This window comes from Colobus angolensis, unplaced genomic scaffold (genome assembly GCF_000951035.1).
Source record: "Colobus angolensis palliatus isolate OR3802 unplaced genomic scaffold, Cang.pa_1.0 Scaffold27, whole genome shotgun sequence".
NCBI classification, from domain to species: Eukaryota; Metazoa; Chordata; class Mammalia; order Primates; family Cercopithecidae; genus Colobus; species Colobus angolensis.
The window spans coordinates 12,699,762-12,721,557 of record NW_012115932.1 but is presented as its reverse complement, the minus strand read 5'-3'; the positions used below and the strand labels follow the sequence as shown (position 1 = coordinate 12,721,557).

Here is a 21,796-nt window from a genome sequence, read left to right as displayed (position 1 = left end):
TTTCCCCTTCCCCCAGTTTCATTTGAGAGGGGGTAAGAAATGATTTTACATCGACTGCAAGGCACACCTAGTCGGTCTAGGATCAGTAAAGGTAATTCTTAGGATCTGAGTGTGCTTGACTTGCCAGCCCTGCTCTTGAAAATTGCTGTCACCCTCATGGCATCCTCTGTTTTCCCAGACTTCCACCCAAAGGGTAGCTTCCTATGATGCTTTTTCAGGGCGTCTGAAGAACTAAAAACAGCTTCCTCGTGGATAAGAAGGCTGACCCTGGAAGGGGTGAGGGATGGGTGCTGCCTTAGAGAAGTGAGGGCCTTGCAGCTGCATGTGGAGTTTAGTATACATCTTAATAAAGAATAAGCACTGAAAAGAAAGGGAGGAATAAAATAGCTGTAATTGGTGCCATTATAGAGTTCCTAATCCTGTGTGGAAAGCAAATGATAAATATCCTAAAATCACAAATCGCGATGAGTGTCAGGAGGGAAATAAACAGGGGGATGTGAGAGACGAAAACGGAGTGAGGGTCCCAATGTAGATGAGGAGGTCAGGGCAGGCTTCTCTGAGGAGGGAACATTTGAGCTACAGTGGAAAGCAGGAAAAGAAGTCAACCCTTCTGAAAGAAGGTAAAGAGGGTGTTCAAAAGTCCTAGGGAAAAATCTGGTGTGTCTGAGGATCGAAAATGTGGTGGGGGACTGGGCGCGGTGGCTCACGCCTATAATCCCAGCACTTTGGGAGGCCAAGGCAGGAAGGTCACCTGGGGTCAGGAGTTCCAGACCAGCCTGGTCAATGTGATGAAACCCCATCTCTAGTAAAAATACAAAAATTAGCTGGTTGTTGTGGTGCATGCCTGTAATCCCAGCTACTCGGGAGCCTGAGCCAGGAGAATTGCTTGAACCCGAGAGGTGGAGGTTGCAGTGAGCCGAGATTGCACCACTGAACTCCAGCCTGGGTGACAAGAGCAAGACTCCATCTCAAAAAAAAAAAAAAAAAATGCAGTGGTGGCACTCAAGGGTAGTGAGTTTGGGGTGAGTAGGGTTAGGTTGAGGTGGAGAAAGGGCCAAGGTCAAACCACATGGAGCTCTGTGCTCTGTGTGGGTGTGCACATGTGTATATAACAGCATCCATATGTATGCACATGTGCCTGCCTACACATAGATGCAGTTTTTCCAGGAGGATGACCTATAACTTTCATCAGATTTCCAGTAGGATCAGTGATCCAAAAGAACCGTAAGGAATTTTCTGAATCAAATTGCCCATAGTCAGTCAACTAGAGCTCTAAAACAATTATGCCAAATGATTTTTTTTCCTTTCCGATTCCTGGAAGCTCAGAATCCTAAAACAGAAAGTGAAGCACTTAGGGTGCCTTTTCAGGTCTTCCTTCAAGGTCATGGGTGCAAGAGCATGTGCCAAGTAAGAGCAGTGTGTGGCGTAGTATCTGTGGTGACAGTGTGTGCAGGTGCCCAGAAGTGTTTGGGGTTTGGGTAGACACAGGAAGGCAGGTCTCTCTCTTTTTCTGTTCTGCAGCAGGAGCTGAAGGCTGCAAGGATGAGTGATGGGAGCTTTGCAGCCCATCCCCTGCAGATGCAACCCTTGCCCCACAGGTCATTACCAGGATTAGTGAATTAACCAGGCTCTCTTCTGCTTGCAGCCTCCTCAATGCCAACAAGATCAACTGCCTGCGGGTGAACACGTTTCAGGACCTGCAGAACCTCAACTTGCTCTCCCTGTATGACAACAAGCTGCAGACCATCAGCAAGGGGCTCTTCGCCCCTCTGCAGTCCATCCAGACGCTGTGAGTACACTGCCTCGGGTGCCAGTGGGTGCCCAAGCAGCAGGAGACCCCACATGCCCATCATGGAAAACACCCAAATGAGGGCAGCATGAGCACATCCAGGAGGAGTTCTAGAACCTGCAGAAGAACTAGAACCTGAAGCTAGAATAATAAAAATAGGAATAGCTTATCAGTACCAAGCACTTACACTGTGCTTGACACCACATGGAGTACTTGCCCTGTCTTAAAACCCTTAAGCCTCACAATGACTCTACTTGGTGCTGTTACTGTCCCTCATTTCTGTGTAAGGAAACCAAGGCATAGAATGGTTAGGTAACTTCCTCAAGGTCACACAGCTAGTAAGGAGCAGGTTTTGAATCCAGGCAGAGGAGGTCCTGAGCTACCCTTGTAACCCCTGTGGTCAATGTATACTGAGCAGACTCCATTTCTGCAAATAGCCCACCCCTGCCCGCCCTTAACCCCCTCCACCCTGCAAAACCAAGCCTCTGAGGTGGGCACTCTTCCTCTTTGGGAAGTATTTCCTCACTTCCATGCACTAAAGGTATTCATCAATATTTCAGTTAAATAGATGACCTCCAAGTACAGATTTCAGCCCAGTTTTTGATGGCTCCAGCCTCGGGCATAGACCTTGGCCCCATGCCCAGGTCTGCAATTAGCCTGGGGGCTTCTGGAGACCCTGTAAGTCACCTGGTGCTTGTTGCCCCTGTAGCCAGAGACAGGAACCAAGACACAGTAAGAGCAGCTGCTATATATTGACGCCGACCACATGCCAAATACTGTGTTCGGTGCTTCACAGTTTTTCTTACTGAGCCAGGGGAGGCAAGACCCATGGTGCTCTTATGATGATAAGGATAATTACAACAATACCCGCTACTATATATGGAACACCCACCATATGCCAGGCGCCATGCCAGCTGCTTTATGTGCCTGGTATCACTGAGCTTGGAGAAATAAAATGCATTCTACCCCAAGTGCAAACTCCAAGCCTGCGACTGGGTGTGCCTGTCAGAATTGGCGTGGGTGAGAGTAGAAGCGATCGGTGGTGGATCCTGCCCCAGGTGGGAAGAGCTGGGAGACCGATTCCCCAGACCAGATGCTAGCTGCATCTGTGACTGTCTTTTGCAGACAGCGGGCCTCAGACCCCCAATTTGAGCCCTGTCTGAAAGTAGCAGGCCCCAAGGCCTCCTGGGGCAATGAGGCGGGAGACCAATCCCTGCAGTGGATTGCCAGGGCCCAGCGTGAGGCAGGGTGGTGGTAGTGGAGCAAGACACCATGGGTCACTCCTGATTAACAGCCCCATCCCTCTCGCAGCCACTTAGCCCAAAACCCATTTGTGTGCGACTGCCACTTGAAGTGGCTGGCCGACTACCTCCAGGACAACCCCATTGAGACAAGCGGGGCCCGCTGCAGCAGCCCGCGCCGACTCGCCAACAAGCGCATCAGCCAGATCAAGAGCAAGAAGTTCCGCTGCTCAGGTAATCAGGTTACGGGGCTGGGCCCCGCTTTCTGACTCAGAATGCAGCAGCCCCAGAGAGGCCAATAATCCAATCTGGAGGACAGCGAGCGCTGTAATGGTTCCTGGGGAGCATCTTTGCAAATTAAATTGGAGAAATTCAGTTAGCCCTGCAGAAAACCAATTACCTTATGGATTTAAAATAAAACACACACACACATACACACACAATAAAAGCATGGGGAGCGGGAGACGGTTGCAGGGGAGACAGAACCCAGGCATCAGCGAGTCTCCAAGAGCTAAACAGAAGGTGGGGCTGGGGCGGCCTTTGCACATGTGCCTGTTACAGGCTAAGATTTATTTTTGTCGTTTCCAAAGTGTGCTCCCCAAAGGGCAAATAGAGAAATAAATATAGCTCAGGCGAGGCTACAGACGGTGTGTAATCTTGGGGACCTCCCACTTCCTTTGGAGACGGACCGTGGTGCAGCCCTTTGACCCCAGTATATTATAGGTTTCACATGTTCACGAAAAACACTTTGACTAGCTAGCTCCTCCACCCCAGAACAGTAAAGAGTCGTGCTTGGGAAGAAACAAAGCCTTGTTCTTCAGTGCCCAGGATCTCTCTAGAAACCTTCCTTCTCACTGCACCCAGGAAGGACATGGGGGAGAACAGCAGGGGAATTCTCAGCCCATCTTGGAAAGAGAAGTAGCTCTCGTTGACCCGACAGCTACATGAACAGGCAGTTAAAAATTACTATCATCTGTGTCCTTTTCTACTGGAAAAAAAAAAAAAACCACCAAATTGCATTGTGCACCCAGTGATGAGAGACTGATAGCACGAAGTGCCGAGGTGGGTTGCAGCCACCCCTCACAGTGTGTGCGGCAGCAAGAGCAGTGCTCCTCCCCCTGCCCAGGAGCTTCTGATGCAGGCGAGTCTTCCAGGGGAGAATGCCAGCGTGGGGAGAGGTCACTGGGAGAAGACCAGTGGGCAGACTTGTGCTTCTTAACAACATCTTCTTGTCCTTTAAGTCAAATTCTTTAGTCTGTGTCTCCAGAATGATAAGCTTTAGCTCATTAAATTTTTTTAACAGAAACAAATACCTTGGGAGGGCTTGGAGATAATACAGAGACTTTGTGGCACTGTGAAAAGTTAGTACCAACTTCCTTTCCCTAGAATAATGATGTCACTTACAGGAGCCATCTTTCACCTGTGATGAGCGTGGTGCTGGGGGCTTCTAGTCTGATTTGCTTCTTCCAGTGGTCCTCGGAAGTCAGTAGGACAGCCCTTTGCTCTATGGGAGGGGGAACTGAGGACTTAGAGGTGAAGGGGCACTCTAAGTTCACAAGCCAGCAAACAGCGGAGGCAGGACTAAACCTCAGGTTCATTTTGCTTCTCACACCATACAGCATCTAGGAGAGAAGGAGTATTTGGGGAGGACAATCAGCTGTTTGGATGACTTCCTTCCCTGGTCTTATGCTCCCACCCCTACCCACTCCCTGAACACTGTCCTCAGGTTCCTTCCTGGGCCTGGCAACATCTCTGAAACGAAAATCTCACCCAAGGCACAATCGTCCTTTCCCCAGGGCCTTTCCTCATGACTCACGCCAACCTGGGCCACTATTCCTACCCCTTTCTGACCAGGGTTGAGTTAATTAGCTCTGCCAAGCAGTGGTACCCAAAAAGAAGGACAGTGAGAGCCAGAGGGGAGGGCAGGGTGTTATCTGCCAACCTTAGTATCCTGTTAATACCTTGGACCCTAGATGGATGTTGCGGCCCTGCATGGCACAGCAGGGAAAGAGTGCAGGATCCAAGGACTGTTGTCTCCCCAGGAACACAGTCTTGGCAATTTTCTGGGCATGACTGTGGTTGGGGGTGGCAAGATGGGAGTGGGGCTACAGAAAGAACTAAGTAGGAGAAAAGGAAAATAGAAAGTGGACCTAGGAAGCAGTAGAACTTAGTTCTAACTCTAGCTCTGCCACTATCTTCCTACCTGCAGGATCCTGGCTGCTTTTCCTATGTGGGGGAGGGGTGGTTGAACATTTTACAAAAGAAACAGGGAGAAGGAGCCGGGTTCTTGGATTGACTCTAAGATACCTTTAAAAAAAAAAAAAAAAAAAAAAAAAAAAAAAAAAACCAATGCTAAGCAGAAAGATTATTCCTAAAAAGTAGAGATGTTTGGAGCTAGCATGAGCCTGACACGTAGCACTCTATATGCTTTTATTTTATGTCGTTGCCAAGAAAGCATGACTGCTGAGCTCCAAAGGCCTTGGCTTTGAGAAACATGGGGTTCCAGACCTGCCTTGGCCTTAGAGGGGGAAAAAAAAGATCTAAAGCTCTGTGTTTCCAGGAAGCTCCAGAAGAAAGAAGGGGGGCAGGTGACACAGACTGGATGTGACAGATAATAACTCTGCATTTTACTTTCTCCTAAAAGCACCCCCATTGAAAAGACAGCTGATGTAATTAGGAGGCAATTTGAGGGCTGCTCCGTAACACATCCTGCCCCTCCTTAGGCAGGGCGTCTGGTTTCCCAGCTGCCTGTGTCTGCCTCTTTATCAGCTGCATCCACCGCCTTGGGCAGCAACATCAGTTTAGGGTTGGATGCTGCCGGCTGGGGTAATCTGACCATCAGATTAAGTCCTCCTGAAAAGGCTCCGTCTGGCTGCCTGGGACCCCAAGCCTACCCCCAGGAGCACTTGGCAGTTGTAGGTTGCTGTCTGTCTTCCCTTATGCCTCCCCACTTTGTGTGAGAAGAAACTCTCTTGTTGAAAAGTACGGAGGGTGGTGACACAATGTGTCCAAAGATGGCAAACAGCAAGATAGCTCTCAATGAACTACAGAATTTTTAGAGATCTTAGAGGCCATCCAGTTTATTCTAGAGATGGGTAAATTGAGGTCCGCACAGCAGAAAAATCTTATCTAAGATATTGAGTATTATTTTCAGGGCAAGATCTGAAACCCAGGACTTTGGACATACTGTGAAGACTCTTGATAATTTACCTACAAATCCCTCCATTTCTTTTTGTAGAAAGAAACCAAAGAGAAAGAAAATTAGATTTTCAGGCTTGGTGAGGGTTGGGGTTTGCAGGAACAAGATGGATTTCCCCTGCTCTGGTACCGGGGTCCTAATCAAACTTAAATTTGAAGTCCCAGAACCTCAGTGTTCACAGAGCCCTGCATGTCTAGTTGTCAAAGTGGAGTGGAGTCCAGATTCTAGTGGCTGATTCTAGTGCGTGTGATGGGAGAGCTTAGGAAGGAGGAGAGGCCAGACCCAGAGCTGTGGGCTGGCTCTTCCTAACTGGTCCATCATGGTAGACAACCTATGCACCGTCGAGATGCTGAGATCATCTAGAGGATATGCCCAGTCCCAAAAACACATAGTGGAAGAATGTTGATACTGGTTCTTATGTCAGAGGTGAGGCAGGGAGGATCTCAGTCACCTGGACTTAGCTCCAGTTTCTTCAAGAAGCACATCTACAGCCTAATGCCAAGTGGGAGGAAGTCCCAAGTCAGCAGGTGCATGGAAACTGGCCCTGATCTATCACAGATAGGATTATAAAAACTGGATACCCTCACCTGGGTCCTTGGCATCCTGACAGTGGTTACTAGTTCATCCTGTTCACTCCCATAATTTCCACTCAAGGAAGAGATCAAGAAGGATCCCAGAATTCAGTGTCTTTCCCTCAGACTCATCCCTTGGCTTCCCTTTCCTTCCTTCTCTTAGTCTGAAAGAGGCCCTTCATCACGAGGTGCACTGGCCACCATCTCTGTGAAAGTCGGTGTTCTCAACAACTGTGATTGCAGGTTCCTCAGTCCAAACCTTAAGGCCCCATTTGTTTTCCTGTCTTTCTCTCTGGCTAGAGAGATGTATTTTCTTTTGACACCACACTACTCCTCTATTAACCCTCAAATGATCTGGGATAAGTATCTATCAGCCAGAGCATTTTTGGTGACCCCAAAGGATATCAAGGAGACTCCTGAATTGTGGAATGTCAAAGGCGGCTTTTTCCTAAAGAAGAGCATTGAAGGTTTGCTAGACCATTGGGAACTGTGGATTGTCTCTTGATTTAAGGGGCTAGAACGACTGTGATGGAACCACTCAGCTTTTGGGGGGATTGGGCCTATGTTGTAAAGCATGCAGAAGATGCTTTGCTAAGTTTAATGTCTTGTCAGACCAACTGGTGTGACTGGAGTGTAGAGGCTCAGTTCAAGCATGTGATAGGATCACAGATGTCTGAGTGTTCTTTCTTTCCTTGGGAAGGAACCATGCTGCCCTGAAGCTCCTGAGTATGGGCATCCAGTGATTTCCCTCCTGTTCTTCTCCCTTCCTACTGTGTCTCCCCTGGGGTGGGGCACAAGGGCAGCAGGGCTGCTATCTTCAGAAGTGTTCCAGTGGAACCCCACTCCTGATACTAATCACGCTCAGTGGGGGCCTGCTCCGGCTTCCGCTTCTCCACGCTGCTTCCTCTGAGCGCTCCTGTCCTCTCTCTGACGCTGCTTCCTGACCTTGACTCTGACCAGTCACTGCGGGGCTTTCCTTTGTGCTTGATCTAACCATGTGGTGGAACGATGGAAACGGAACATGGTTCTGTCAAGCACCGCGGAAAGCACCGTGCTCTCCTGCAGCATGGCCCGCCACCGCCGCCACCACCGCTGGACACCTCTCCTCTGCTCTGGAGCACCGCAGCCCACCACCTGCCAGACCCACCTCTCCCAGTCTCAACTCACCAAGGGCAGGAGGGTAGGAGTCTCAAAGGATGCAGATACAGTGGGAAATGGGTCTGGAGAAGCACCATGGGGCCCAGCTAAGATCTGTATCCACATCTCTTTCACAAAATGGAGTCACCCTCCCCCAAATCTAGTCTAGATGCCAGACAAGGAGTAATAACTAGGTTCAAGCTCAGAAACTACTGTGTCTCTTCTTCCATTGGAAAGGAACAAGTATACCCAAGGCATATGCCCCATGGTTTCATGGGAGAGTCCCAACCCAAGGCCATTTTTCCAAGTGGCAGCTAACCCAAAGGGGAATTACTACTACTTGTGACCCCCTGCCCCTCCCACCACCACCTTTATTGGTATTCACTTTATTTGAAAGGAATGTGAGCTTGAGAATGGGTGAAACTCATGTGAGTCTGAGGCTTTGGTTTAACCTGAGGTTCCTTCTGAACCTCACTCCCATGTTTTATGAAAATGCTGTCCCTGAACCCCATGAAACCTAAAGTCCAGTGTGTTTCTGTGACCTGCAAAGCACAGTTAACATGGAGGTGCTGGTCTCCTCACCTGATGCTAATTCTGTTTCAGGGGAGGGGAGCGTGTGTGGATGTGGAAACCTGCTATCTCTGATAATAAAGAGAGGGCTCTTGGTACCTCTTATTTTGCTTGTTTCTTGATAAATCCTAGACCCAGTGTAACCAGAAGATTGTGTGGTTCATTCCTATCCTGGAGTCTTTGTCCTATCCTGCAAGAGAGAGCTAAGGTGGGAACCTTAGCCCAGCTCAGAACTAAAAGCTGAGCCCTGAGCCCCCATCATGAGGTGTGACTCTTATTACTGCCTCTATCTGAGGTTACCCCTCAGAACCAGGAGCCCAACATTGCTGAGTAATTTTTTAACATACATTGAGTGCTTGCTATAGGCCAGGCAGTGAACTGTTCCACATTATTACCTTGTTTAATGTTCACAAAATCTAAAGTCCCATTTTTCAGGTGAGGATATTGAGGCTCAGAGAGGTTAACTAACTTACCCAGGGTCATCTGACTCCAGAGTGGCTGCACTGTACTGCTGTAATATCCACCTTCCCAGCTGTGGACAACCCCATTCCCTTGAATTAGAAAATTTAAAAACCTTGATTTGATAGGGACTTGAAATTTGCTTAAACTCTCCCTTTCAGACTTTCATCTGTTAGTAGAAAGAACTTGAGTAAGCAAGCATTATTCAAATGGCTCTTCCTCTCCAGCATGGACATACAAAGATCCCATTTAACGCAGAGCAAATCCTTGAGCCTGAAGAAGTTCCCTTTCCCACCTTACAGAGAGGGGCATTCTGAGGCCCTCAGCACTGCCCCCAACATGGCTGGGACCAGGCCTCTGGGAGTGGGTCCATAATGGTGCCCTTCCATCAGTGCTTTACTGGCCCCACAGCCACAGGCTGTGATGAGGCAGTGCCAGCCTCAGACCGTAGGTATTTCCCTCTGTTTTCAGGCAGATGGCTGCACTCGTAATAGACTCCAATGGGGATAGCTTACTAGGACAGCTCCCTGCCCAACTGGTGACCAAACTCCTAGTAAAACAGTTGGCATCTTCCAGCCACTGGCAGCTGGTCCCCCAGCCTTGCCCATGAGTGGATGTCTGTGTGCCTGGCAGTGTTCTCCTGAATCATTCATCACTTAGGACCCTTTGCTTATTCACGTCACTGTCTTTTCAAGCTGATGAGGCCTGACAGGTCTTATGCTCCCCCCAATTCCTCTTTCTGCTTCTTTTCTCCTTTCCTTTATTCCCCTCATCTTAGGGATATTGGGAATAAGGGAGGAGAGCTCTGGACATATGAGTTATTAGCAAGGTCATGATGATCAGATAACAATGAATTTATGACTCCCAGTTAGCAAACTGGCTGCCCAAAGGATGATACAAAATGCATACTGTTGATGGCAGCAGCCATCCTGGACCTGGTGCTGGCCTCTGATCCCAACCCAGCCAAGTCCATTCAAAGCATTGGAGCGTGGCTCCCTACCTGTCCCATACCCCTGGTCATCCAAATGTGACAAGTGTTCCTCCTGGGAAGTGGCTGTAGGGCAGGGATGTATAATAAAATTGTGTTGCTATGAATTTCTACCCCCTACCCCCACCCCCCGACTATTAAAGCTTGTCTGTGATCACATACCAAGTGTCGTTGTTCTGAGCTGCCCGCGAAAGGGGAGGAGGGCTCCAGGGGCAGGAGCAGGCAAGATGCCAGATGACATCAGCTCTTCCAAGGCCGGTTTCAGCGAGGTTGAGTTTTATGGCCCTTCTTCAAATCCTCTGGGATCCCTTCTGTCTGAACTCACCCCAAAGAGAAGAAGCAACAGCCTATTGCAGTTGGTCCTCTACTACTAAGTATTTCTGGCAGTGACAAATATGCATTGAGATTGAAATTGACTTTTAAAGCTCTGGAAAAGTTAAAAATACTTTTGGGTAGTTATGAGCATTAGGCATAACAAATGGCTCCGAGAAACCCTGGGTAGTTTCGGTAATGAAATATGAAGTGATGGAGATGGCATTTCGGGCTGGCTCTGACTGGGGAACGAAGTTTTTCGGTTATGTACATACGCCGTTATTAACATTTCTGGCTCCCACTTCTATAAAATATCACATTCCGACCCCCTTGTTATTACAAACCAGGGCAATAACAAAAACAGCAGGGGAAAAAATGCTGGAAAGAACACATTAGTCCATCGAATCTAATTGCAAAATCATTTCATTAAAATGGGTCAGCGGCTCCATTGCAGAGGTCCACCAGTTATAATCTAACTATACTACTGAGAGCGATTCCTGCTAACTACAGGCTGCTCTCACCTTGATTAAAATGAAAATGCATTTAATAGGCGGCTGTCCCCAGCCACAGCCCAGCCGGTGCACGCCTTCAGGCTCATCGCCTTGAAGAGCAAACTCTGCTTCCTCCTGTCTTCCTGCCTTTAATCAGCAGTCAGGGTTCCTTCGCTTTGCAAGGATCCCAATATAGACACGTTGTGAAGGAAAAATCTCTGTACGTGTGTGTAATGCCCCTTCGTGCCATCACTCTATGGATCCACTGGTGCAGAGAACAAGAGAAGGTAGTCATCTAACAGGATTTGCAAAATGAAGTTTGCCCAGGACTCGGCATGCTGACGGGTCTGGAAGTAAATGGTGCAGGTCAAAGTTACCAAGTGGAACGAAGCTGGCAAGCTAAGGGCAGGAGATTTGCATAATACATTGAACCAGGAAGCCACTTGAATAACTGTGGGGATGTGTCCACAGATTTTGCTCACACAAGCCTAGGGGTAGAAGAGGAGATGGAGGAACGGGGATGGAGAGAGAGCAGAGAAGGAAAGGACAGGTCTAGGCTTCTGACTCCCTGTCTTAGGTAGGTAGTATCACTTCAGAATCAGAGACCCACCAAGTTCATTCTCAATCAGGAATTACCACAGGGATATCATACGAGGTGTGCACAACTAAGAGGGTGGAAGAGATCTGCGTCCTGCCCCACCATAGCCCACTGTGGAAAAATACCCCATTCAATCCACCTGCGCCAAGTCTGGCTATATGATCATTCCTACAGGGACCTGGGAAAACCTTTGGGGAGAAGCACGTCTGCAGCAAAACATGTTAACCACGTGGAGCCAGGCAGGAGCCTGCCCAGACTGAGTGACCTGTGGGCCTCAGTTTCCTTGCCTATAAAATAGAGTTATCCTAACCTCAGACTGTTGCAAGGATTAAATGAGATCATTCATTTGAAATGGGAAGAATAGTGTCCGGCTCAGTATATGTTCAGTAAATGGCCACTGTTACTGCTAGCTACACTCATGTTTTCACAGCCTCTGAGCTGCCAAATGTTCTGCCAGGTTGTAGGAAAAAAAAAAAAAAAAAAAAAAACAGTGCTAGAGTCACAAGCATCCATACAACTCCTGAGGTTCTCCACCTCCTTAATCTTATTTTCATCTGCGCAACAGCTCCTGGAAGATAAAGGCAGTTATTTGATTCCCATTTTACATGGAGAGAGACTGAGACTAGTAAGTTGCCAAGGCCTGAACAAGCCTGCGCTCCCTTCTGCTAAAATCCATGAAATGCTCCTAATGCAAATAAAACCACCAAGTTGCCTCACCTAGTGGAGCAAACAAATAATGTTTACATTCTCTGAAACACTTCTCAATACTCATGTAGAGGACACGCAGGTGCTCATGACACCCCACTTGTGCATTGGACCAATGTGGACCCATCTCTTGTTTTGTGCCTCGCCTTGTGCTAGTGAAATGTTGAGGGTGACAGGATGAAGGACACCCGGCCCCATCAATAAGCTTATGTCTGGTGGGAGAACCAGAGCTCCCTCAGTTCCCACCAGCATGATTCAAGGTCTCACTGAAGTTTGCCCAGGTGCCCAGGGATCATTTGTGATCACTGAGGCAACTCCCCGAGGCATCTCTTGGAGACACCACGTTGTCGGTCCCGTTACCATTACTGTGCAACTTTGGGAGAAATTCCTCTTCAAAAAAGCAAATCTCAGCTCCAACTTTTAGCTCATCAGAACTCGCGTTTCACTATAGTTACATAGAATGTGCTCTGAAAAAGAGGCCAAATCTGACCCTCAGATACATTTTGCACATCTTCACAGAATTTTAAGTTGGAATTTATTACCAATATTGTTTATATGGATTCTCTTTTTAAAAAACAAAAACAAAAAGCAACATCAGGCAACCCTGAGCCAAATTTCCAAGCATTAAGGCTGGGTCTCCAATTCCCCAGGTTCCCAACCCTCATTGTTGTCTTCCCAATCTTACAGCCAAGTGTCGATGGTCATTTGTTGCTGTGTGCTTGGCCTGTACTCATTTTATTACCTGCTGGGGTAATAAAGGCCCCTGAGTTTGCAACCCCTTCCCATAATTTGTCCCTACCACTGGCATAGTCCCCATCAAAGCATTATCAAAATCTTGTAATTTGGATTTTCTTTTTTTTTTTTTTTTGTTTGAGACGGAGTCTTGCTCTGTGGCCCAGGCTGGAGTACTGTGGCCGGATCTCAGCTCACTGCAAGCTCCACCTCCGGGGTTCATGCCATTCTCCTGCCTCAGCCTCCCGAGTAGCTGGGACTACAGGTGCCCGCCACCTCGCCTGGCTAGTTTTTTGTATTTTTTTAGTAGAGACGGGGTTTCACTGTGTTAGCCAGGATGGTCTCGATCTCCTGACCTCATGATCCACCCGTCTCGGCCTCCCAAAGTGCTGGGATTACAGGCTTGAGCCACCGTGTCCGGCATTGTAATTTGGATTTTCATGAACATTTAGAGGGTCCATGAATGATAGGAGTCGTGGAGCAGGTAGCGCCCCCTCCCCAAAATTGTAGACTGAATTCTGTACACTGAATTCTGTGACCCCCAAAAGCATAAGGGCCCACAGATCTTGAGCCTGGTCTCCCTGAGGATGGTGATGAATAACAAAGATCCATGGGAAGGAGGCAGTAAGGCTGGGGGCAGGGAAAGCACCAGCAAGGTGGCCATATAGTGAAGGCCATGCCATGTCTGTTAATTGACCCCTAATGCCCCCCAACTCATTCACCCATCTCTGTCCCCCACCCCCACTACCCACAACCTGGGGCTCTGCATGGAACTCGGGTGACGCTGACATCCCCTCTTTGGCCCCTCCCAGGCTCTGAGGATTACCGCAGCAGGTTCAGCAGTGAGTGCTTCATGGACCTCGTGTGCCCCGAGAAGTGCCGCTGCGAGGGCACTATTGTGGACTGCTCCAACCAGAAGCTGGCCCGCATCCCAAGCCACCTCCCTGAATACGTCACCGACCTGTAAGTCCAACCTCGGCATGAACTCCCTACTCCTCCCCACACACCAGTCACCCAGAGCCAGCGTGGGCAGGGTCTCCTGGAGGTGACCCCTTCCTGGCTCAGTAGTGCTTCTTGGCTGTCTTTCCCATACTGGTCTGAAGGCAGATACCTAGGCATCTCCTGTGGACAGCTTGCTTGCAAATGTTCGCTCTACACATATTTTCTGAACACCCACTGTGAGCCGGCATCATGCTAAGCCCACCAGTTTCTACAACAGAGCAGAGCAGGTAGTCCCTGCCAGCCCTTATGGAGCTTACAGTAAAACCAGAAAGTTGGGTGCTAAATAAAGAATTGTAGCGAAGTGAGAAAACAACTAGAATGATTAAATATATCTGAGCCTCCAATTAGCCATGTTAATAAAGGGATCAGTGGGTTTATAAAAAAAAAAAAAAGCTAAAAAATTATAGCAGGGCCAGGCATGGTGGGTCATGCCTGTAATCCCAGCACTTTGGGAGGCCAAGGGAAGAGGATCACTTAAGGCGAGGAGTTCAATACAGGGCAACATAGCAAGATCCCACTCCCCTACCCCGGTCTCTACACACACACACACACACACACACAAATTTAACCAGCTGGGCATGGTAGTGGCATGCACCTGTGGTCTCAGCTATTGGAGAGGCTGAGGCAGGAGAATCACATGAGTCTAGGAATTTGAAGCTGCAGTGAGCTATGATCATACCAGTGCACTCCAGCCTGGGCCACAGAGTGAGACCTGGTCTCTGAAACAAAAAAATTTTTTAATTAAAAAAAATTTTTTGGGCCAGGCGCGGTGGCTCAAGCCTGTAATCCCAGCACTTTGGGAGGCCGAGACGGGTGGATCACGAGGTCAGGAGATCGAGACCATCCCGGCTAACACGGTGAAACCCTGTCTCTACTAAAAATACAAAAAATTAGCCGGTCGAGGTGGCGGGCGCCTGTAGTCCCAGCTACTCGGGAGGCTGAGGCAGGAGAATGGCGTAAACCCGGGAGGCGGAGCTTGCAGTGAGCTGAGATCCAGCCACCGCACTCCAGCCCGGGTGACAGAGCAAGACTCCGCCTCAAAAAAAAAAAAAAAAAAAAATTTTTTTTAAAGTTACAGCCTCATGGAGGACAAAAGCACAGCATGTGGGGACCGACAGACATGGGCTGACACCTGACTCTGGCAGGCTTCCTAAGATTAGGCCATTTGCTCCTCAGATCTGAGACTCAGTTTCTTAGCTGTCAAATGGGGGAGATAATTAATGCCTACCTCCTAGGGTGGTTGGGGAGACCAAGAAAGAGAATGCAAGCATGGAACTCATCTTGAATCCTGGCACACAGTAAGCCCTGGATGAGTGGTAGTGGTCTTCATTATTCTTATTGTTGTTGTTCTCTCTAACTTCACAAGTCATCAGAGGAAACAGCAAGGCCCCTTTCCCTGCCCTGCTGCTCTCCCTGAACACCTGTGAAGTTCCCGAGCTGCTCCGGGTAGAGGGAAGTACTTAGGAAGGAACTGAAGGGCTTGGAGGATTGGGAGACCCTGGAGAAATCTTCCTGGGGGTTTTAAGTTGTCATTGGTATGTCCACAAAATGAAAACAGATACTTGGTAATTGATGGGTGCTGAAAACAACGCATGCCCACACAGAGTACTCAGAAAGTCCCCTACACCCCAGCCAAAGGAGGCTTCCTCCAGGAGAAGGAGGAAGCAGCACTGCATATGCCTCCCCCACCTGCTGGGCCCCTCTGTCGATGGGACTGATGTCAAAGCTTCCAATGGCTCTGTGGACCTTCACTGAGTGTGAGGTTCAGGCGCCAATGCACCCAAAGCCATGGGGGGTGCCAGGAGGGGCCCTGTCCGCAGTTAACCTACCACTCATCTTCTTGCTTCCTACACAGGCGACTGAATGACAATGAAATATCTGTTCTGGAGGCCACTAGCATCTTCAAGAAGTTGCCCAACGTGCGGAAAATGTAAGTCAACTTCAGGAACTTAGCAGCAGCCTCTGTTCTCTAGCCAGAGCCTGTGTTCTAGACTAGAGGAACCAGGGGACCAGCCTCTCCCCCAGCCTCTGCTCCAGCCCGTCCAAGCCTCCTCCTCAGCCCCGCTGTGGCCTCTGTTAAGAAACAAGACATGTAGACACAGACCAAAGTGATGCTTCATGGTTTTAGTTGAGTGTTATACAGGGCAAGCATTCCACACCATCCCTGACCCCTCCCTGGACCCTCTGCTCACCCCACCCCTACACCCCATCCAACAGCTACCCCAGGGCTAGTGGGTAGGACTCAGGTAAGGACTAGTGATGCGGCACAGGTGTCTAAGGTCTATGCTCTTTGGCAGTTTTTGTGTGGTGACAGTTAAATGTCTGTTTTCAAATGGAATCATGGGTGATACACATCAGAGTGAACATGCCAGCAGCTTCCCACAGTGGGTTTCCGTCTAGGAGTCCATGGGTCTGACCATGCCTTGGCCTAGGCAAGGACCTACATGCCTATATTGGCTTCTCTGCTGCCAGAGATGCACATCATCCTAACCCTCTCCCTGCCTAAGCCTGACTAGGCTTGGGCCTAGTCATAAAGGTAATGAGAACGATGTTGGTGCACCAGTAGAGTCCTTGTCCTGAGCTAGGGACCATGCTGCCTGCCTCATACGCATTGTCTCACTGAGTCTTCACCCACCATCCAGCGCTGGCTTCACAGTCCCCTTTGTGCAGGTGAGGAAGCCAAGGCTCAAAAAGTTTCTGTGACTTCTCTAAGACCACACAGCTAATGGGTCCCAGAGCTGGCATTCAGACTTGGGTCCACCTGCAATCATGCTAGTGTGAGGCTGGCTTGCTTCTCCTCGTCTTCCCTTCCGGGCCCCCTAGCAGAGGTAGCAGCACAGAAGGGGAGGCTCTTTACCATCTCATCCCCAGGAGGGCACTCTTCTCTTTAGCTCCTCTCCCTTACCCCACCCCAAACTTCATGCCTCCTGGCCCCGGAGTTCAGGTCTGCCTTGAAAACCAGGGAAATAAGTCCATCCTCATGATTCATGGATTCCATATTTGAGAATTCACTAAAATTTGTGTAAGTCCAAAGTCAAGACTCTTCACGTCTTTGTCATTCTTGGGCATGCACAGAACAGCAAAAAAAAAAAAAAAAACCGGAGTCACCTACACCCATGTTCCCAGCTGGGGTCAAGTGAGGCCACACTTTGCCTTCTTCTGTCACCTCTCATGCTGTCAGCCAGCGTCCTTTTGCATTATATTCAGTGCCATGTGTTTTGCATGTTTGCGGTTTTTGTTGGTGATTTTGCTGTTTAAAATGCACCCCCCAGACACAGTGCTGAAGGGCCGTCTAGCCATCCCAAGTGTGCAAAGGCTGTGATGTGTCTCCCAGAGGACATGTGCGTGACAGCAGTTTTGTTACAGGCTTGAGTGATAGTGCTGCTGGTCATGAGTTCAACGTTATGGATCAGCCATATGTGTAAAATAAGGTATCTTTAAACAGAAGCACACATATAAGGTTATATGTTGATAGGTTGATTAAAATGTGGAGACCAGAGGCTCACAGGACCCTAAACTTGTATTTCCCCAAAGAGCAAGGCTTTGGTATTCACTAATGCAGTGTTTCCAGCAACTGTGTACAGCGTAACTACTGCGAGTGCGGCTTCAGTGTCCCTTATCTGAAATGCGTGGGGTCAGAAGTGTTTCAGATTTCAGATATTTTCGGATTTGGGAATGTTTGTGTGTACACAATGAGATGTCATGAGGCTAGGAGGCAAGTCTAAACACGAAATTCACTTAGTTTCATATACACCGTAAACACAGCCTGCCTGAAGGTAGCGATGCGATAGTTTTGATAATTTTGTGCATGAAACAAAGTTAATGCGCATTGAACCTTCTGAAAGCAAAGGTGTCAGGTGTGGAATTTTCTACTTGTGGCATCATATCAGCTCTCAAAAACTTTTGGACATTCTGGTTAGGGATGCTTGCCTATAAAGAGAGTGGACTGTACCACCTTGTTTCTTTCTTGTTCCCCGTGCTCCCACCCATGCGTTCCCTGCAGACAAATAGGACAGAGGCCTTATAGGCCCTGGGCAGCATCTGGATCTCACTGGTGCTACTCAGATCGCTTTCCTCCCTCCCTCCCTGCCTGCAGACACCACCTTGGTCATGGCTCCGGCGACTGCTCTGTAACGGGGAGCAGTGGAGAGCATGTTGGGGGGCCGGCTGAGAGAGGGCACACTTGGGTGAGGATCATGGCTGTCACTGGGGTCCAGTGCCCCACTAACTTCAGGGTCCCAACACAAGCATCACCCATCACCTGGCAGGAATTATTCTTTTGATTTCAACCCAGAGAAATGCACACACTTCGTTTTTAACCTGAAGGCAGAAACTTACAGGCCTATGGGCGTGAGCAGATATTAAGATGAATCAAACTGGCCAAGTGCCTACTTATCTGCTGAACAGGATCTGCTAGTGTTTGCTTCTGTGAAGAAATATGTACTCTCCCATTTGAGGTGAAACTCAAGCACTTTGAGTCTTTCATCCTCCCAGTTTTGATAGGAACATGAATATAGAGAATATTTCTGTATGCCCGAGAAAACAATAGCACAAACACATAGTAAGTGTCAGCGAACCCCCAGCATCAGCAACCAAGCAACAAAAGGGAGTGGTGAGGTCTCTGGAAAAGTATGGGCCTAGATCTCATCAAAAGGGACAGATGTCACTCAGCTCATCCCAGTACTTGCCATGTTGGAATAAAGGTGAGGGCTGCCAAATGTTTCCACTTCTTGGGAGCTGCCACAAGTCCAGGTGTGGAGAGAAAATGGGCAGACAAGCCTGTGTGCGTTCTGAGTTCAGCTCTGCCCTTCCCAGCTATGTGACACTAGGAATGTCCTCAGCCTTTCCGAGCCTTAGTTTCATCATTTACCTAATAGGAATAAATCCACCTTCCTTAAAAGTTATTACGAGGATCAGAAATATGAGGAAATAAAGATGAAAGACATGGCTGTGGTGCTGGGGAGACAAGGTGCGGAAAGACAGGAGAGGGTGTCTGAGTTGAGTGACCCAGAGTAGCTGGTTATATATTTAAAACAGGGGTTGCACACCCAGACACTTTCAGGAGCCTGGGAGTAGCACAAATATGGAACGTGGCTGCATGCAAGGCCATAAAAATAATAATAGCTAGCAGTGAGCACAAATGAAACACTTTACCCTGTACCAGACAGTACAGATATTAATACACTTAACCCTCACCAAGTAACCCTCAGGGGCTCTGAACTAACCCGAAGATGGAGAGAGGCCCCCTGGGTGGCCTGGCTTTGCATTTTGTGGTTTCCTAGGATCTGCATCATCATCAGTAAGATACTGCTCTGAGAATGTGATAGGGCTCTTAGAAAACCTCCATGCATTTGTTTTGTTTCTGGAGTGCTTGCCCCAAGCCGCACTTTCTGTCCTTCAGCTACTGCTGCCTGTAGTTGTGAGCAGTGCTTTGATGGATGGAGAGACGGCAGCAGCCAGCTCTTCTGGAAAATTCTATCCCCCTCTTTTTTACTCTCCTTCTGCTTTCCATTCTCCCAGCCTGAGGAAATCCAATTCACAAACCTTACAGTAATGTGATGTTAATTTTGCTCATTTAAAGAAACAGATGTCAGGAAATGGGAACCCTCCCACTTCATAGCTGCTTTAACTCATCTTCATTGCCCATCCCTTGTATTTTAACCCCCGCAAGAAGCTCGACTCTCTGGAGCAAAAGCCTTCTCCTCTGGCATTTGGGTGAGTTACAGCTGCTGGAGAGCCTTTATCTCTCCTCCCACGTCTAATTTGGGGGTAATTTGCAGTCTCCCCAGTGCATTACCTTCATTCCTGGGTTATCTCCGACCAGGGCTACCAGGATTTATAAGAAAACTGGCCAAGTTAAAGGAGAGCCAGGCATGGAGTGAAAATCCATTCTGCGAGTCTGCTGTCTCAGACCTTGGGTGAGGGATGCTGGGAATGCTCACTCCTGTTTTCCTGGCAGGATAGAAAGGAGAGAAGGAGAATGGGGTCATGCCGAGGAGCAGGGAGGGAACCAAGGCACTGACTGTTTCCTCCACACCTGCCCACAAGTGCAGGCATGGCCTTGCCCCGGGGCCTGGTCCCTCCTTGGGAAGAGGGAAGGCGGCCTGCATTGAGCCCCCAGCTCTGTCACTTGCTGCAAGTCAGTCCCTAAGGGAGGTCTCACCCCCAGCATCACTGTGGGTCTGCCCAGAGCGCAGACCAGGGACTTGGTGTGTGTGGTCCTAGATCCCCTTCCGGTGCTCTGGGACCTGAAGCAGTGCCTTCCTGCTCTGGGGCTCAGTATCTTCAGCAGTAAAATGGTCCTAGTCTATCTCTGAGGCCGCCAATTCTACCAGCTTTCGTGTGCTCTATGAGTTCACGGGCTCCACCTCCACCTGTGATCTCCTTGTTTGCAGAAGATGGTTCCCCATGCAAGGCTCTGAATAGGCTGTCTGCTTGGGAGGCTGGACTCTCCCCAGAGCTAGTATAAACACTGTCATCACCTTCAGCTCATCCATCTGGCCAGGGATGCTTTCCAGGGCTGGGCATTTTGATGGTCCACAGAAGCCCCCCAGCAACGCTGCTAGGGAGAATTGGGAACTCGCAGTGCTAGTGGCTCTGCAGCATCTGCTTGCTCTTCTGATCTCTCGTGAGATCTGTACAGGATGTCAGCATGCAGCCTCGGACGGAAGGGCTGCTTTCAGACCTCAGGGGCAGACCCAGAAATGGCAGCACCGGCCAGGCATGGTGGCTCACGCCTGTAATCCCAGCAATTTGGGAGGCTGAGGTGGGTGGATCACCTGAGGTCTGGAGTTTGAGACCAGCCTGACCAACATGGCAAGACCCCATCTCTACTAAAAATACAAAAAAATTAGCAGGGTGTGGTGGCAGGCACCTGTAATCCCAGCTACTCAGGAGGCTGAGGCAGGAGAATCACTTGAACCCGGGGGCAGAGGTCGCAGTGAGCCGAGATCGCGCCATTGCACTCCAGCCTGGGTGACAAGAGCAAAACTCCATCTCAAAAAAAAACAAAAAAGAAAGAAATGGCAGCACTGAGGGCTTGATAGGACCAAGCTCACTTTAAGCAAATACAATATCCAAAATCTTGAATTTTGCAAAGAAATAATATCCACATAGCCAAAGAAATACTCACTTATGAAAGAAAAGGTTCAATGGAGTACATTTTATATGCCAGAAAACCTGGCTTCAAATCCCAGTTCTGTCAGCTGCATGACTGCAAGCAAGTTAGTTAATCTCTCCGAACCTCAGTCCCATCATCCATAAAATGGAACAATAATAATAAATCAGTCCGACAGCCATTGTTTTCAGGGTTTGATGTGGTTGTGTTGGTCCTCATGAGGTGCCTGGTACATTGTTTTCAGGGTTTGATGTGGTTGTGTTGGTCCTCATGAGGTGCCTAGTACATTGTTTTCAGGGTTTGATGTGGTTGTGTAGGCACCTCATGAGGTGCCTAGTACATAAGGAGTGGTCAACAAGTAGTAACTGGAAAGCACCTATTCGTTTGTATCAGGGATCCTTAACTGGTGAGAAAGCTAGAAGTTCCACAAATGCCCTAGTCCTAAGGAGTGGGGGCATGCTTTATATTTTTCTCCTGCCTTCCTCTTGAAAATTAGTGCTTAGTGAGAATCTCTAATGAAGAGAGAAAATAAGTTTGAGAGCCACTATTTTAACTCTATCAGTCCCCTAGAGCATTGAAAAGACAATTCCACAGAAAAAAACTTCAAATCCCATCCAGTCTACTTTTTTAAATTGATACATAACAATTGTACCTATTTATGGGATACGTGATATTTTGATACATGCATGCAATGTACAGTGATCAAACAGGATATTTAGGATATCCGTCACTTCTAACATTTATCATTTCTTTGTGTTGAAAGTATTTCAGGCCGGGCGCGGTGGCTCGAGCCTGTGATCCCAGCACTTTGGGAGGCCGAGACGGGCGGATCACGAGGTCAGGAGATCGAGACCATCCTGGCTAACACGGTGAAACCCCGTCTC

General features: G+C 48.7%; 1 protein-coding gene across 1 annotated transcript in view; it reads left to right on the top strand.

The window, feature by feature from the left end:
• SLIT3 (slit homolog 3 (Drosophila)) overlaps positions 1-21,796 on the top strand; it is a gene marked incomplete at its 5' end in the record, with an annotated part of 639,532 nt that overhangs the window by 527,910 nt on the left and 89,826 nt on the right. The window contains 4 exons of the mRNA XM_011947828.1: positions 1,646-1,789; positions 3,101-3,264; positions 13,606-13,756; positions 15,651-15,725. Coding sequence (XP_011803218.1) covers positions 1,646-1,789; positions 3,101-3,264; positions 13,606-13,756; positions 15,651-15,725 — 534 coding nt within the window. The remainder of the gene's footprint in view (positions 1-1,645; positions 1,790-3,100; positions 3,265-13,605; positions 13,757-15,650; positions 15,726-21,796) is intronic.